A 19,057-nucleotide genomic window follows, 5' to 3' on the forward strand; every position below is an offset into this window, starting at 1 on the left:
CTGTCATCTTTTGTTCTTCTATACCATCTCCCACGGTTGCCTAAATCACTTGTCACAATAATTATTAGCCTTATGCTGTATCTGTATCTCTAGCTTTACCCTCAACTGGGTTTCAGTCCCCATTTCCAACCACCGCTAGACATTTTCACATAGGTGTCTCACCGCCAACCAAATCCAACAGATAAAAAGTCTTTTCTTCCATAAACCTCCATCTTATCTCCCTATCATAATTAATAGCATTACCATCTACTCAGTCACTAAGGATCAAAACTTAGGTTACTAAATTGGGGATGCAGGAAGAGAAACTGGCTCAAGCCTGCTTAAGAAAACGGGGATTCATGGAATTTGCAAGTTCAATCCATGACTGGGGAACTAAGATCCCACAAGCTGCGCAGCATAGCCAAAAAAAGAAAACGGGGATTTACTGTAAGGATTTAATAGGCAAAAATCATGGGCACTCATGCACAAGAAAACGAAACATAGCTATGCCACCTCGAGTGTGACTGCAAAGTCCCAGGCCACTTTGGTTTCTCACAGGGTCATGGTCATTTGGTTCTGCAAACCTACTTCATCCCCTTGCTTTATTATATAGATCAGCTTTCTCTGCTTCTTCACCATTTCCTTTAGATTTCTGGCTTGCTTCACTGACTATGGACCAGATCTAAATGATCTTTTTTATGTACATGTAAACCAAGTGTCTGAAGTAGTTCGTTTGGGCTAAGAACTTCTTAGCCCAACTTCTTCCTGGTAAGGTGTTCTATCAGCTGTGATCACAAGCATGGAATCACAAGCATGGAATCCCAAGCATGTTACAAACGTGGCCATCTACTCCCTGCCCTTTAGCATTCAACTATAGTTGAGGGTGTGAGATCCTGGAGTATAAACCTGGCTATCTAATCCCATTCTCCCAGCGCAAGTGAAAGGCAGAGAAGGTGGTAGAGGTATAGTGCTAGATGTGTTTAATGATTCCTATCTCTGCCAACACTTTTCAGATTTTCTCTCCATTCCCCTACCTCAGTCAACTGTCAACAAATCCCTCCCAATAGCCACCTCCTCCTGCCTGCCTATCCAGGAAAGCAACAGCTCTTTCTCTGTCCATTCAACTTCCACTGACTGCTTGACATTTCCTTTCCTGCCTTCCTCTGTTGTAACACTTGGCATTCAGGCCTGTCTTTCCCATTTGACTGTAAACTTAAAAGAGGAAACCATCTTGTTCATCTTTATGGCTTTATGTAATTCTGATTTCAATAATTTTCTAGCATTTCAAGTAATAGCCAGATATTTTCATTCAAATACCTGATTCATATGCATGGTGTTTATTTCAGTATATACTTCTTGAAAATAAATACCCTATTTCTGAATGACTACTATGTTTACATGATAATTATCCAACTCCATTAAGCAAATACATCACACCTCTGCTGAATGAAGTGGGGTGGGGGTTGCAAAGGACAGGTTAAGTAAATCATATCACTGTCTCAAGAAATGCTGTGATAACTATCAATAATGCTCATAACTAATGAGTAAAAACATAGAATTTACAGAAGTGGCATTAAAATACAATTTATTTGGTGGTATTTCTAGCCAAATTCCGAAGATCCAAAATCTGAGTAAAAAGTGGAAAGTCATATTAAGAGCTTCATTTATCAAGAGACAACATAGGAACTTCCCTAGCAGTCCAGCAGTTAGGACTCCACACTTTCACTGCCGAGGGCCCAGGTTCAATCCTTAGTCACAGAACTAAGATCCCATAAGTTGAAGGGTGCAGCCAAAAAAAAAAAAACCACGATACTGCTTACATACCACATATCAAGAGCCGAAAGGAAGAACACCAAGAAGTGATTAGGATAATCATTTTCTATGTTTGGTATGCATTAAGAGCACCTATGGAGCTTTTCTAGCATGTTCTGGAGACTGATTCAAAGGGCCCAAGGTGTAGTGGGGCTTGGACACCACTGTTTTTAAAATATTTTTGATGTGTATCAAATGTTAATCGTGCTAGGATATTTTAAAAAATGAGTACATGTAGATGAACTGTCTTTATATAAGCACGTTTCAACTATCATTTGTACAATTTCTGTAGACATGAAACATACAGAAAAGTGACAAACTACTGTTGCAACAGAACTGACAGGACCTTTTCTTCTGGAAAAAAATAAAAGACTTTTCTAAAATCTGTCTATCAAAATCATTCTATGAAATGAAACGTAAAACAAATACCAGCAAAAAATCCTTTATATATAATCTATGGTTTCTTTTTAAAAAGCCTAAAATCTAACAATACAGAAGGAATTATCTAATACAAATACCAAACAAAATTAATTTAGAAAATAATTTCTTAGTAAGATCTTCAGCATTCTAAAAAGACTTTCAAAAAACTTAGTAATACTTACATAATTTAGAAATAGACCTTTCCCAAAACACTGCACTGTAACAAATATATTTAAAGATGAACTTAACTGATGATTATGAGTGTTACAATGATAGCAGATACAACTAAAATATATGCATATGACAATAATACAGCATTAGAAGAAGAATGACAAGACAAAAACTCAAACTTTCTTTACAAGTCATTCTGGAAGAGCGTCATGCCATGGCAATTTAAAATAAAATTATTTTAGCTAAGAAGCAGATAATGTGATGAAGAAAAACACAATAAATCAACCTTAGCCACTCCAATCCTTTAATCCTAAAAATAATAAATTGAAAGGCTAATTTATGTAAAGACAAAATACTAATTACCATCATGTTAGAGGAAATCTGCTAACTACTACCCTTACAGAATTATGACATCACTGTAGCAGTTTTTAAAAAGAAATTTTGTTCATTAGATGCTTGGATTAATGAAGATGTGAATTAAATATAGCCTCTCCATTTCAGCAGACTTCTTAAAAAGGCTGAGTCTTAATTTTCTTTAATTTCTTCACATTCCAATAAATTCCTATTGAATTTAAGCCAGAATAGATTAGTTGAACATTTTTATAACTTTATAAATTGTATTTAAACCCTGTATATTAAATTAATACATATGAATAATTAGATTTCTTAGATAAATTAAATACTAAGTTTGATGTACATTGTACAAAGGCAGTATTTCAAACTCTAAGTCAATCTCACTGGTGGCTATTGTGAAAATGCTGACTGTGCTGTGAAATGGTGATGATCTGTACACAGTTTACAAGAATTTAGTTTTATTAAGTCTTCTGGTTGGTTCCTATGACTAAGACCCCAGAGAAAATACAATTAAAGAAATCAATACCAATAGAAAATACATTAATTTTATTACAGGTGTAGTTTAAAAGCAGAAAACAAATGAGCCATAACTAATGCATGGCAGAAATAGGAAATAAGGTCATCATGGTGTTTGATCAGCAGTATAGGAACAGACTTTGTGGAACTAAAAATTTAATGTCCAAAGACTAGGCAGTGAGATTAAATCAATACGTGGGGAAAATGGAAGGGGCAAGTGGTAGTTAAGTATCAGAATAAATTTGAATTTTCTAAGTTCATTAGAAAGGAAAAGGACTACTGTGAAACTACAGCCACCACCAACTGTTATGGTTTAATCTATAAAAATTTCAAACTTGAAACTTATAAAAAACTCAAATATAAAATGTTTAATAAACTAGCTTTCTGATAACGCAAATGTCTACTTATAACTGAAGTTAATTTTTTAACTATTTATGAATATAACGTACCAAATTCAGAAGTCAAGTGTTTTATACTATGCACTAAGTTTCTATTTAGAAAATTCTTTAGGATTTTATTTTTTAAAAAGTGCATAAGAGGTATTAAGAGAAGCTTATCAAAAATTTTCAAAACTCAGTATATTTCCCTCATCTCCAATTATCTAGAAACTTATTAAAACAATCTGCATCAAATTTGAAACTGCTTTTAATAAGATAAAAACACCAAATAGCTATCTAAAATTCATTTTGAAAATGTAGTCTCAGAATTCAAATAAAAAAAGTACTGACCACTGGTTTTCTCCAGAATTCTGAGTTCTACACAACAAAATTTATATCTAGTTTTCTAGTTTTTAAGAGAAGCACTTTTTGTTTCATTAGAAAAGTTACCTTCAGTGGATTAATAGTTACTTCAAAGTAACTAAAAGTTACTTCAGTGGAGAAATAGCACAAATCTTATTCAGTACCTCAATTTGTCTAGTAGAAATATGAATTTCCCCCCTCACAGTTTATATGTGAAAGTCTTCCCTTGTGGCTCAGTTGGAAAAGAATCCACCTGCAATGTGGGAGACCTGGGTTCAATCTCTGGGCTGGGAAGATCCCCTGGAGAAGGGAAAGCAGTATTCTGGCCTGGAGAATTTGCTTAAGAGTCAGACATGACTGAGTGACTTTCATAGTTTATATACTGGTCTATGAAGCTTGCTAACAGCACTGTCATGGGCTGATACTATTATGGATTATTTAAATTTTGAGAAGAAAATAAACATATTCTACAGGTCAAAACTCAATCATAAACTGATAGATTTCACTTCAGTAAATGAAAGTCAATTCTGAAATGAAAAACAGAAATGGAATTAAGGCAACTCTAAAGCAAAGTTATACTTATTCACCCCAAATAGTGCTACTGCAGTATAATTCACTCCTTTAAAAGCGGTGTATAACCTAGACATAAAAGCCAAACACCAACACAAGCATTGCAGCCATGACGCAGCAGCAGGTGCTTTTACTTCAGTGAATGAAAATAATGGTCACAACTCAAATGAATGGTCAATTTAATGTGAATATGTGCACCTTACCAGAGATGTTTATGTTTACTACCAGAGACGTCTTAGCAATTCCATATTCCTCACAAAGTCAATACAGCTGTTGTAAAAAAATCAACTGTGGTTCCGAATACCCGTTCACGGTCGACCTCAGCAATGTATCTGACGTAGGAGACTGGTTATCTGTGACAGGCAGTAGCAGGTGGTGGTCCTCAGTCCCAAGTGGAAGAGTTAGTGGTAAAGTCATATCAGAAGGTTTCACATCCAAAGTTTCTGACAGAGGACTTTTTTGTATGGAGTCTTGTTCACTCAAGGGATGATCTTCTATACTGGAATCTAGAATTTTATCTGCACCTGAAGGAGAAGGGAAAAAAAATCACTATCTTTAAAAACAAAACAAAAACCCTGAGGAAGACTCATCTACTTACCATTCCCATTCTAACCCCACCTTTAGTCACACTGTTTCTCTTTTGCTGATTTGCCCTTCTCATTACCTGCACAAACCCTTTATGGGCATCAAGACTAGGTTCATGCATCAACTCCATTATAAAAATGGACTTCATTGCTCCAGACCAGGGTAAGCTGTTTCTTAATCACTCATTTGTCAGTACTCCATATACCACCTTGTGACACCTAGCTATCTATCTTAATGCTATGTAACATCCTACTTAGGTATGTCTTGAATGCTCAACAGACTATATATTCCTTAGAGCAAATGTCTAATTATACTTCTCTACTTCCAAGTACCTTATAGTGCTACACAGGTAAGTACTCTTTTTAATTCACTGAATGTTATTAGTAATTCATATCATTCTGTGAGTTCAAGTTCAGAAGTATGGCACTTTCATTTATTTTCAAAAGAAATTCTGCATTACTCAAGGGATTAATTACCCTGATGACTAAAGACACACTTTTCTCTTCAAAATTTCCACTAGCTTTCCCATGCTCTTGTCACTCCAGAAGTACTAACATGATTTCAATCTCACTACCCTCATTAGACAAACTTGCATACTTTTGTAAAGTTATAACTCTATTTTTGCCAAACTGTTCTTCAGTTCAGCCAGTCAAGAATACAACCTGCAGTCTCTTGTTGCAGCGCCTCTCTTCACAATGTTCTCTCTGCCTGGATGAACATTTCCTTTCCCATTTCCATCCTCCATGTTTCAGGTTCTCTAGAATTAAGCCTTCCCAATACTCATGTCAGAAAGACTTAATCTCTTCTTCAGTACTCTTATGTCTTTACCATATCCTACATTTTGTCTTGTAATCATAGTTATGTATTTAGGTTTCTGGTTTCCCACACTAGACTGTAAGCTCTTTGAGGACTAGGACTACACTTTCCTAGTATCTGAATGGTTATGTGCACTTTAGAGGTACTTAATAAATGCTCTTCGAATTTAGGACTCACTTAAGTTTTCAGATGTTACTACCTTAATCTTTATGATGTTTATGTTTACTACCAAAAACTTACTATCATCTCTACACAGTGAGGAAGACTAATTTTGTTTCTAGGCATAAAAGAATAGTAAGCACGTTGAAACTTTTTCAAGGATTCATTTTTAAGCAACAGACTAAAAATTCTGTAGTATGGTTTTCCACTTCACGTATTATGACAATTTGGGCATATCAGTTTCCCTATTTACTCTCCTACAATTTTTGGACTAGTGTTCATGATGCTCCTTTCTCTGCATAACTACAATAAACCCCAGGTAACCCAGAGTCTAGTATGGGAAAGAGTGACATACAGTTGTTTATGTATTCTTTCATTCTTGAAATTGTTCATATATCAGGTTTTAAAGGAGAAAATATTTTAAAGCAATGTTTATTACAAGGTCAATATGGAAAGAAACAGTGAACTCACCTACACATTACAAAGCTACCTTCCTCATATGGGTACACCTTGTTTTAAAAAATACATATCTAATTTAAACTGTTACAACGTGTATCTCAATATTTTAAGGAGTAGCACAAGTATGAGAGCTCCAAGTTTTTAAAAAACACGAACATTTACCAGAATGTACTTTTGTTTTGTGCTTCTTTAAATTTTTAATATCTGTGTAAGAATTTCCACATAATTCGCAGATAAATGGTCTTTCTCCTGAAAAATAAGTTAAAAAATCAAAGCCTCAGTATTCCAGAAACTGCTAAGGCAAAAATATCAACGTTCATAAACACAGTACTAACATTATTATATTACTTAATTTCTTTCAAATCACCATTTTAATCTCTTGGCTCTAACATAGTGAAATAAAAACTTCCATACATAGGCACTCGTTTCCTTTATGCAAAGCTTCCCTATTTCAAGGAAAAAATCAAGCATTTTCACTAACAGAAACCTCAAACTAAAAAATTAACTCTATCAGACATTTAGTGAGTGCCAATTACATGCCAGACTCTGGCTAAGATATGTAGCTGAAGGGAAAAAAAACGCACGATTATGGTTTCTACTTTCAGGTAGCTTATAAATTAGAAAATCCTTTCTATTATGAGGAATAACTTTTAGAAACATAAAGAACAGTACATTTTCAAAGTGGTCTTTTCCTTTGTTTTAAAAAACCTTGAACATTTAATATTTTCTTCATACTATCTATACACTACCTTTTAGAATTACCATGTCATTGTTGGAATATATCCCTAAAACTTGCATACTGAATATTGTTTCATAAGAAAATCTGATACTTAGTATTACCTATCCCTTTTCATTATTTGGCATATCTGTGCAATTGTATCCAAATCATTTAAAAACTACTGATTACCTGGAAATTAGAAAATCTACATAATTTTTGACCCAATTTAATCCATACTCCAAACAACAAAAAAATAAACAAATAAAAACTGATACTCATACATTAAAATATAGCTATAGCTAGAGTATGACTAGATACCATATAGTCCATAATGGTTTAAAGTCAATGTTTACATAAAAAGAAATTAGAGAGAACAAAAAATAATACGTTCTCCCTAAACACAGACCTGTATGGGATCGAAAGTGTTTGTTGAGCTCTCCTGAGGAAATAAAACTTTTCCCACAAATACCACATATGTATGGTTTTTCACCTAGATGGAAAATAAAAGATAGCGAAGTGGTGTACTATACCAATATAATATTTATCAATTACAATAATCTATAGTAAGCTGTTCTCAAGTATTATTTAAATTAAGACCTCTTTATATTGTATTTTAGAGGTATTTTCAGTGTGATCCAACTTAAATGAACATTACTAATTATTTTACACTGTTCATATAACCTGATACTTTTTCATATAATAAAACTTTCTCCAAATATCCTTCCAGTAGACTAAAAATGGGCAAGTCTGATTTTTATAAAGTTAAAAACATGAAAATTCATCAATCCATATTTCAATTCTTGTTATCTACAAGATTACTAAAGGGGAATTAAAATCACTTAGCAAGATCTATTAAAAAATTACCTACAAAAAAATGAAAATCTTTGAACAACAGATTTTGCTTAAAAATTGATACTTTGGGTTTTAAGTATCTATTTAATTTACAAATCTTAGAATATTTTGTAGAAAAAGTCCTAGGAAGTTACTAAATTGATGTTCTATCCAAACTCATCCCAACCCCTTAACTTTACAGCTTTATTCCAGGGAAATGAAGCTTCAAGAGGCTAAGGAGTTTCTCTAACGCCATAAAAAATGTCTTAACTCAAACTTACTTACTGTTAAAATTACTTGATTTTCATGTACATAAGTTACATGATAAAAAAATTTTCACCCACTGTGTATTATTCTAGAAAATCAGTCTGTTTTTACATCTAATACTTATGTGAAAATCAGAAACATAAAAAGCTTCAAGAAGCACAAACACAGAAGCTTGTACCCTACTTTCTGTAAAGGCTTGATTTCCCTTATTCTTTTATTACAACTGTCCTTGTTTTAAGCAATCTCTGTGTCACATCCTTACCTGTATGTTTCCGAGAATGAGTGATAAGAGAACTAGAGACAGCAAATGCCTTCCCACAGGTATCACACACATAAGGCTTTTCTCCTGTATGCCTTCGAACATGGTAGGTCAGTGTGCTGGCTTGGGCAAATCGCTGTCCACACCTATCACAGACATATGGCTTCTCTCCACTATGCTTCCTATTAGTAAATAATTACAGAGATATATGATGGCAAGTAAAACAACCTGAGGATCATGCTACATAGCAAACTTTTTTGTACAATTTTTCATGAAGCATTTTGTTTCATCTGAACAGATCCAGAATATGTATTTTAAATCAACAGTTTTCCCCAGAAATAAACCCACACACCTATGATCAATTAGTCTGTGACAAAGGAGGCAAGACTACACAATGTTGGAAAGACAGTCTCTTCAACAAATGGTGCTGGAAAACTGAACAGTGACATTAAAAAAAAGAAATGGATTAAAGACCTAAATGTGAGACCAGACACTATAAAATTCCTAGAGGAAAACACAGGCAGAACACTCTGACATAAATCTCAGCAATATCTTTTTCGATCTGCCTCCCAGAATAATGGAAATAAGCACAAAAATAAACAAATGGGACCCGCTTAAATGTAAAACCTTTGGCACAGCAAAGGAAACAATAAACAGAACAAAAAGACAACCCACAGGTTGAGAGAAAATGTTTGCAAATGATGTGACCAACAAGGGATTAGTCTCCAAACCAACAGCTCACATGATGCCTAACAGCATCAAAACAACCCAATCAACAAATGGGCAGAAGACCTAAACAGACATCTCTCCAAAGACATACAGATGGCCAAGAAGCACATGAAAAGATGTTCAATATCACTAATTATTAGAGAAATGGAAATCAAAACTAAGACACGAAAAGACCTATACAACATATCACATCACACCAGCCAGAATGTCTTATCATCAAAAAATCCATAAACAAATGCTGAAGAGGGGGTGTGGAGAGAAGGCAACCCTCCTGCACTGTTGGTGGCAATGTAAACTGGTACAGCCACTATGGAGAACAGTATGGAGGTTCCTTAAAAAACTAAAAACATAGCTACCATGTCCCTGCAAACCACTCCTGGGCATACATCCAGAGAAAAACAAGATCCAAAAGGATACATGCACCCCAATGTTCACTGCAGCACTGTTTACAATAGCCAAGACATGAAAGCAACCTAAATGTCCAGCTACAGAGGAATGGATAAAGATGGGATACTTTTATACAACAGAATATTACTCAGCCATCAAACAGAATGAAATAATGCCTTTTGCAGCAACAAGATTGGACCTAGAGACTTTCACACAGACTGAAGTCAGTCAGACAGAAAAGGAGAAATAAATGAAACCCCTTATATGTGGAGTCTAAAAAGAAATGATATAAATGAACTCACATACAAAACAGAAAGAGGCTCAACACACTTAGAGAAAGAACTTTTGGTCGCGTGGAGGGGGGTGGGGGAGAGGATGGGAAGGAATAGTTAGGGAGTTTGGGATGGGCACATACACACTACTATACTGAAAATGGATAAACAAAAAGGACCTACTGTATAGTGCATGGAACTCTGCTCAATGTTACGTGGCAGCCTGGATGGGAGGGGAGTTTAGGGGAGAATGGATAGATGTATATGTATGGCTAAGTCTCTTCCCTGTTCACCTGAAAGTATCACAGTATTGTTTATTGGCTCTATTCCAATACAAAATAAAAAGTTTAAAAAAATTTTAAAAATAAAATCAACAGTTTCAATGTATAATGTCAAGAATAAATGTTTCAGTTGTTATGAAAACATTAGTTCTGAGATTAGTTCAAAGTTTTCCCATCAGCAATATATGGTAGTCAAGTATGCCCACATACTTGGCAATTATTTTTGCTTGTCCATTCGCTTTCCCTAAACCTTCAGCACCCATCCTCACTCTCAGCTGATGTCCTTGCTTCCTGTTTTGCTAAGAAAAATTTTAGCAATCAAAAGAAAATTTCTACCACCACAAACCTCCACCTATAGGCATCTGTATCTACAGAGTTTGCTTTTCTTCACTCTAATACAAGAACGGTAGTTCTTCCTATTTGTTTACTTGAGACACTATCCCCCTTGCCTACTCCAGGTTCAATCCTGAAATTTCTTCCATCCTGTATCATCAATTCCCCTCCCCCTCTGGATTATAGAATACAAATATGCTGATACATCTCCCATCTTAAAAAAAACAACAAAAAAGACCCTGACCCTACTTGTTCCTCTATTTTTCTCCTCTCCTTTTAGTAAGATCCTGAGTCTCCAAGAATTCTACTTTCATTTCTTCCCCACTAGTCTCTGCTAACACTGCTTTCCTCAAAACCACTGCTAACCTTTTACTTTGCCAAATCCAATAGTCAATTCTCAGTCCTCATCTCCCTATCATCAGAATTTGACACAAAGACGGCTCCCTTCCGAAATCATTTCCTCCACCTGGATTCCAAGACTGCCCAACATTCCTGTTTGCCCCTATTTTTGCTGTTCCTTCCTAGTCACTTCAGCTGGTTCTTGCCTATCTCTCAGAACTCAAAGTTAGTGTGCCTCATGACTCCATCCTTTGATCTCTTTTCTGTCCATCTTCAGTCTCCTGGTGATCTCATCTCTAACATTATGACTTTAAATACTACCTACATGCCAATGACTCCAAATTTATGCTGCTGCTGCTGTGTCGCTTCAGTCGTGTCCGACTCTGTGCGACTCCATAGACGGCAGCCCACCAGGATCCTCTGTCCCTGGGATTCTCCAGGCAAGAATATTGGAGTGGGTTGCCATTTCCTTCTCCAATGCATGAAAGTGAAAAGTGAAAGTGAAGTCACTCAGTCGTGTCTGACTCTTCGAAACCCCATGGACTGTAGCCTACTAGGCTCCTCTGTCCATGGGATTTTCCAGGCAAAAGTACTGTAGTGGGTTTGCCATCTCCTTCTCCACCGAATTTATGTCTTCAGCTCAAACCAGTCCCCTGACTTCCAGACTGAGCCATCTCTTACACATTTCCATTCAGGTATCTAATAGTCATCTCAAATTTAACATGATCAAAATTCTACTCCTAAACTCAAACACTCCTACTTAAACTGCTCTATCCACAAATTCCCATTTCAGTTAATGGTAATTCCATCTTTTCATATGATAAAGCTCAAAACCTACGTATCGTTCTTAATTCTACTTTTTTATACCCCACATCCAAATGTGCAGAGAATTGTTTGCTATACCTTTAAAGTACATGCGGAATCTGACTACCGCTTATCTCTCCCACTACTACCTTGCTGACCTGAACCATCATCCCTCTCACTCGGGATTTATCTATAGCTTCCTAACTGGTAACTGTGCTTCCCTCTTGCAATCCTACAATCTTTTGCTAACAAAGCATCCATAGTGATCTTACAATGCAAGTAAGTTCACATCACTTATTTCTCATTCTCAAACATAAAAGCTTCATAATGGCCTACAAAACCTTTACCTTCTCAACACCTTAACACCATTCAGACCTTATTTCTCTCCCTTACTTATTCCCCTTCAGGCATTATGGCTCCCTTCTGGTTCCTTCACTGTGCTAATAATATTGTGTAATGGTACTATAATTAGAACTCTACTGTCCTAAATTCTCATATAATAGTCTATTTAAGGCTACAGTGAATGACAGACTTAAAAGATCAAATGTCTTTTTTTTGCTTTTATTTTTACCTTGCATGAATCTTGAGATTGCTAGAAGTTGCAAATTGTAAATTGCATACATCACATTTATAGGGTTTTTCCTCACCATGATGCATGCGACTATGGAAGACTAGCTGGCATTTCTGAGCAAATCCTTTATCACACAATTCACATTTGTATGGCTTCTCACCTAAAAGAAAAGTAAGTAAAATTTACATTTAGAAGGAAATATTGTTTTAGTTGCTTAAGTCATACAAGCTTTCAAAAGAGTTCAACAGTATTAGTTTCAGTATTCAGAAAATATTATCTGCTATAAGTAAACAAACATATAGGATCTTTTTCCAGATTGATTATTGAAAACACCAATAGAGTTAAAAGAAATTAGTGTTTCTTATTTCATAAGTGAAAGGTGATGAGAGAAATATATAATGCTTCTGAAAAGTACAAATCTAGTGTACTAATAAAAGTTGAGGGAGGAATGTACATATAATTTACGTTCAGAAGTTGACAAAGTCTAAGGAAGCAGGTAGTGAGATATCTTGGCAAAATCTGAGAATCAGCCTGAGTTGTAATTACTTTTTATCAGTTTTAATATATTGTCTGTTAAACAGTTAGCAAGCTAGAACTAAGTTTATGCTTATTTTAAGTGTGAGGAAAAATGGTTCACGCACTGGGACTTCAGAGTACCAATTACAACAAAACAAAGAGCCATTAAATATTTGGTCACGATTACAAAGGTATTTTCAAGTCTAACATGCTCAATATTTTTACAAATTTAAGTGTATACTAAATTTTGGACATATATAGTCAACACTATATATTAATGCCTATAAAAACACTTCAGCCACAATATAAAGACAACTATACTTCCCACAGTCTTACCTGTATGAGTTCTTACATGAGTTTTCAGCTGGTTACACTGGGTAAATGCCTTTCCACACAAGTGGCAGACATAAGGTTTGACTCCTTTATGTATTCTCATGTGCCTTCTCAAGCTGCTGGCTTCTGAGAACACTTTCCCACATGTGTTACACATTGGTCTGGCCTTGGAATACCTCTGATCCAGCTCTTCCCCAGAGCTTTCCAGTTCATAAGAGTTCTTGACACTGGCTATATTAGACATAGAGTGTTCTTTCAGAGCACAGTTTGGCTGTGATTTTCCACGTTTCCGTTTCACTGTAACAGTCTGCACAATATCTTGTGCTGGGAAAGTATTTTCCACAACTGATGTCAACTCAAGTTCTGAATTACTTCTTTGTGCAACTTGTTCTATTATAGGCGTGGACAACTTATTTGCATCGAGAAATAATTCAACAGACGAATTCTCTAAAATGTCACTGGGATATTGCACTGTTTTATTCTGCCCTGTTTTCTGGGAATTGAAGGCCTTCTTCTTCTTTTTAGTTTGAGATGACTTCTTTGCTAAAGCTCCTTGTTTAGGATTTGCCTGAACTAAATCTGTAGACACCTCTGATTTCTCCCGACTGTTATAATCTCGCAGGGTCAGGAGACAAGTCTGTTGATTCAATTCAATGTTTCCAGTAATACTAGATATCTCTGTAGAAGAGGGATTAGCAATAAAAGCAAAATCTTCCATCTTTATTTTACATTTAGTGACCACCTCTTCCACTTTGAGATAGTCAGCAGCCTGATGGATTTCTTTAACATTCCAACTGTAAGGAAACAAGGCTAAATGACAATGTTCTGATCAAAGAAAAAACGTTTTTGAAACACAACTACACAAATATTTCTGTCTTTTAAAGACCTAATGAAGTAGAATGATGAAAAATGATTAACAGAACAAATTTATTCACTCAGAATGTTTAGGAGAAAATATTCAGTTTTACAGAATTTGAAAAGATAAAAAGTAACGGATCATTCACATGTACAACCATGGAAAAACAAAATGTTAATATCTCTACTTGTTAAAAAAACACTTGGAACACAAAAATAGTTGTTGGCAACCTACTGCCTCCTCCCATTTATCCTGGGGCCTCTTCAGTTAGCAACCAACTTTTATTTGTAATTAAGAAGAGTCTTGAAAAACTATTATCTTCCTCTGCTCCCCTATGAGGAACTTGAACAGTATTTCTTAAAACTTCCTGTGCATTTCAATTACCCAGGGATTTGTTAAATGTAGATTCAGATTCAGTAGGTCTGTTTTGGGGCCCAAGCATCTGCATTTCTAACACACTCCCTGGTGATGCCAATGCTGCTGGTCCATGGATCACAGCTGAAGGAACAAGGTTTTAGAAAGCACTCAGCTCTCTAGAAACCTTCCCAGCTTTTTTGTGTTTGATATTCAACACAAATTAGCTGGAGAACTTGTCGTATTAGAGTTATGTAGAAAAATTTAACGTTCAATTTGAATGTTCAACATGCAAATCAATATTTACTGAGCATCTACCATGTGTGGTACTCAGAGGGATATTAACACATATCAAATAGTCTCTGCCCTACAGAAGTTTACAATGCAGGGGAAGGCTGGTTGTTCAATTATGTTAGCAATGGCTCTGGACTACTAGCTGACTTAATTAGGGTAAGTCAGCATCTTTGGGGGCTTCAATTTTCTTAGTTGTAAAGTCAGAGAGCTGAGTTGGTATTAATACCAAAACCACGCCCTTTTAATTATTTGAGAATGAATATATACTTACACACATATAAATACACCCTCTACTAACCTTCCTATTTGTCATTTTCCCCAGAAAAAATTAAGTAGATTTATAGACTAGTCTGGAAACCTAATCACCAGTTTTAGTGAACATTTTATTCTGGGAAAATCCATCCCAAATTCCTAAATATACTACAAACAAACTTTTCAACAATCATCTGTTTGCAAACTGACTTCCTTAGCTAAGAATACATTACTTACTCCATTCTTATGGCCTTTGGCTATAATTTTGGAACAAATAAGGAATGATCCTTGTAATCAAGTTAACTTTCTGTTTGCAAAGGTACAGAACGAATGCCCCCCAAATAAATACAATCTTATTAGTCTTCCATATGAATTTCTTTGCATGTATATACCACTTAGTCTGTAAAAACATTGTTTCTTAAGCATTTTTTTAATTGATTTTTGTTACACAGTCTACTATTAAATTACAATAAGTGAGAGACACTATTAGAATGAAACCCACATTTATTCTATCACTTATTATACCAAGGTCTCAAATTACAATTGTTCTTAGTAAATGAACCACAATACTAGGTCAGATAACCTTTAAGACCACTACAAACTAGTACTGAATCACACATGAATTGTTCAGAACTGAAACTGTAATTCATACAAATTATTTACCTATTTCATTGATAGCCTATAAGCTCAGTTACAGGTAAGAAAATCAACCATTTGTTTATGCCAGTAACTGATTTGCTTTTGTTTATAAGCATGAAGTTAAAAGTGTTTGCAAACTTGCTTTCACTTTTTGAACAGTCACTGAAAGTCATTTAATTACCTATGCCAGATATATGGCTAACTGCTTTATATGAGTAATTGTAATTGCCATTTTACATACAAAGGATCAGAGGTTCAAAGAAGTAACTCGTCCAAGATTACAGAGCATTAGAACTAAGATCTGAGCAAGGAAACTAGCTCCTGAGTCCACTTAATTCTTTATTATTCTGTTTTCTTAATAAGTTGTACAGACTTTCTATTTTTGGTATACATCTTCTCTTATATTTATGGCTGGGCTCAAACAATTAACTCCCCAGCTTTCCAGGAAAGATGTGTATCAAAAAAGGCTGAACCAAACATCTGGCTCTTCTTCACACCGGTCCTCTGCATGAAGGCTCAAAGTAAGGTGCCCTTCAGTGTGTGCAAATCAATTCAAGATTGTTCTGGCAAAGTTAACTGAGAAAGGGAAATCACTAAATTAAAGATCAACCAAAATTCACTGGTTTTGTGATTGTTTATTTTATATTACACCTTCTAAATTTTTAGATCAAAGGCACTGTACAGCCAAATATTCAGGAAACTTAAATAATATCATGTGACATTTATCTGTGACACTGCTGTTCCTTTAAGCAACTTATACATAACTGACAGAAAAATTTCATTACATCAAAATTTAAAAGTAATTCCAAACAGCATGAATGCTTCCTTTTTAATAGGATTAAGGAAAATCCTGACTCCAGCTTTTCAGAGAAATATATTTTCATGATAAGCTGCAATGTAAAGAGAGGGAAGGATTTTGTTTAATGTGTACACGTATGTATCTATAGAGATCATCTGGAAAACAACGAAAGAATATTTATCAAAGTGTTAAGAGTGATTATCCGTGGGTGGCAGAATTTCAGATGTTTCCTTTTTTGATTTTTTCCTTAATTTTTCTCCAATAAATGTGGATTCAAAGGATTTGGAGAGTAGGATAGAAAAGAAATAAAGGAAGGAAACTAATGTTCACTAGGAGATAGTAAATCCTAAATCTTCACAGTAACAACCCATGTAGTTATTATCATCTCATTTTTTCATGTGGAGAAACTGAGGCCTAGAGAGGATGTATATTGATCCAAGAAACATAGAGACTGACAGGCAAGATCGTGCTATGTCAGATGGTGACCTATTCATGTTTACACTTTCAAAAAAGCTGGAGAATAGAAGGCAGGAGTAATTTCATGGGTTTCTCTTTCCTTTTATCCCCATCGCCTTTCTCTCAAACAACGAGTAAACATATTAGTATTAATTTAGCTACACAGTTCATCAAAATGAAAGACAAAATGCCTGCCTTATCAGGTTCTTCAGAACCTACATCTTTTCAGTGCAGTGACAGCATTCAACATCTCAGAGAAGCATTCTAGCTGACTTAAGCATTGTATTTTTCTGAATCAAGATCAGGAAGAGGTCCTGCATGTTGCTATTTATGGCTAGAAAAGGGGGCACTTTAAAACCAATAGATTCTTTCTTCTTTCTCCACCTATACCTCCCACCCAAACATCTTATGAAGTAGGGGATGAAGAGTGAGTAGACCAGAGGGAACCTAAAGGCCAAAAAGCAAGGGGAAATTGGAATTCAATGAAAATTCATCGTATTTCTATTTCGATCTTTTCAAAACACACACTTTGTTTCAGTAGATAAGTCAAATATGTCAAAAACCATGCTGTATTCCTACGAACATCTGTACTTTCTGTGCCTATGAAATGTAGTCTGTTTACTGCAAACCAGTGATATTGACCTCTTTATTAAAAACAACACTGGGCACATCAGTATTTGAAGACTAAGAGTTCAGGTATTGAATGGGAAAATACTAATCTGCTTTAGCTCAAGACTATTGACCAGCTTTTGTAAGTGGAAATAACATATGTACCTTACCTGTCAAGATTCAAAGTTCCTGTGTATATAAACTCCAACAGTTTCTGAAATCCATCAGCCTTCACCTGACTCTGATCAAGAAAGACATTGTTCTCAGAAGTGCTCCTGTAGATTGCACCAAAATATTCACTAAACGAGGCAAGCACATTCCTGTGAGCTTTAAACTGGAATTCCCCAATCACTATGGTGCAGTCACAAAGAAAACCTGCTTCCCGTTGTTTGTTCAGTCTCTCTAAAAGGTGCTCACAGTGGTGCGAATACTGCATTTTGATATCGGAATCGAATTCTATCCTTGTTCTAAAAAAACAAGAGAGAGAGTAAATCAGTAGCACTATGTTTTCATCAAACTTTTCTCCCAAGCCATTGGTGAATAGAGAGACATAGAATCCAAACAAGAACAAAGCCTGTTCTCATTTTACGCCCCCAGAAAATTCTTACCAAGCAAATACGGATAAAAATGCCGAAGGGATAAAAAGCCTTCCTAGTTTTTATTTCATCTTGGTCAACTAACACAACCCTTTGGACACATCAACAAATGACGATGTGTGAAAACATTTCCACAAAGTGAAAAAAAAAAAGCACCGCAAAATTTCACACTTCTACATCGCAAAGAGTCGGACACGACTGAGCGACTGAACTGAACATCAGTTGAACCTTCACAGTTTCAAGCTCAGTAGGCACACGTAAATTACGAAAAAAAAAAAAATTAACAAACCATTAAGAAATGATTCCTTGGGACAAATGGTCAAAGGAAATGGTACGAGTTCTTTAAAATTTTTCTCAACTGCTTCTCTGCCTTTCGATTAAGTGTAAAATTGCTCTCAAATCTCCAAAACCCGTTAACTTCCGCAGAGCATACAGTGGCTTAAACGCAACGCGGGTGGCGAAGGGGGCGGAGAACCAGCAGGGCCAAGAGTTGTCAAAGATCTGGTCACCCGCCCCGAGGAGGCCACGCTCCTCTCTACCACCACCTCCGTCTACTCGAGGCCGCAAGGAGAGTGACAGTAAAAGCCGGTCTCTCCCGACTTCCGCCTTCCTGCCCTTCGCCCAGCTCCCACTCCCCCAATTCCCACGGCAGAGGCTGTGGCCAAGGCCAACACCGGGGCTGCCTCGCCCTAGCTTTCCACCCTAACACCTTCACACCGGCCTGAATGCGAACTCCACGGAGCCTGCCCTCCAATGCCCCAAGGTCTGGAGAGAGCGGGAATAGCGGCCCGGGGGCAAAGACAGAACTCACCTATAGAAACCCGAGGGGGAACAGTTTCTTCACTCTCTCTCCGCCATCTTGGAAATACGTCACCACGCCACACTCCGCCTTTCCCTGCTTCCTCCACGGTGACGTCACATCCGGTCCCGCGCGTTCCGCGGCTACGCGGCAGGCTCTAGGACCCTGGAGGTCCAACAGCA

At 36.1% G+C, this 19,057-nt stretch overlaps 1 protein-coding gene across 3 annotated transcripts; it reads right to left on the bottom strand.

Annotated features, from left to right (window-relative positions):
• Positions 1-1,537: 1,537 nt before the first annotated feature.
• MYNN (myoneurin) lies at positions 1,538-19,019 on the bottom strand. 3 transcript variants are annotated; one of them, XR_006270393.1, is made up of 9 exons: positions 18,888-19,019; positions 17,651-17,947; positions 13,225-14,015; positions 12,373-12,532; positions 8,660-8,838; positions 7,706-7,789; positions 6,744-6,830; positions 4,766-5,086; positions 1,538-2,944 (listed from the first exon to the last, which is right to left on the bottom strand). XR_006270393.1 is itself a non-coding variant. In XM_043473785.1 (8 exons), exons 2-8 carry the CDS (start codon positions 17,914-17,916, stop codon positions 4,824-4,826), a joined length of 1,830 nt encoding a protein of 609 aa, XP_043329720.1. In that variant the 5' UTR covers positions 17,917-17,947; positions 18,888-19,019; the 3' UTR covers positions 1,538-4,823. The 3 variants fall into 3 exon arrangements, 2 of the variants coding, with proteins under 2 accessions (XP_043329720.1, XP_043329722.1); XM_043473785.1 differs by having other exon boundaries at positions 1,538-5,086; XM_043473787.1 differs by lacking the exon at positions 7,706-7,789 and having other exon boundaries at positions 1,538-5,086.
• Positions 19,020-19,057: the final 38 nt, after the last annotated feature.

The sequence above is a fragment of the Cervus canadensis genome, chromosome 7 (assembly GCF_019320065.1).
Source record: "Cervus canadensis isolate Bull #8, Minnesota chromosome 7, ASM1932006v1, whole genome shotgun sequence".
Lineage (NCBI taxonomy): Eukaryota > Metazoa > Chordata > Mammalia > Artiodactyla > Cervidae > Cervus > Cervus canadensis.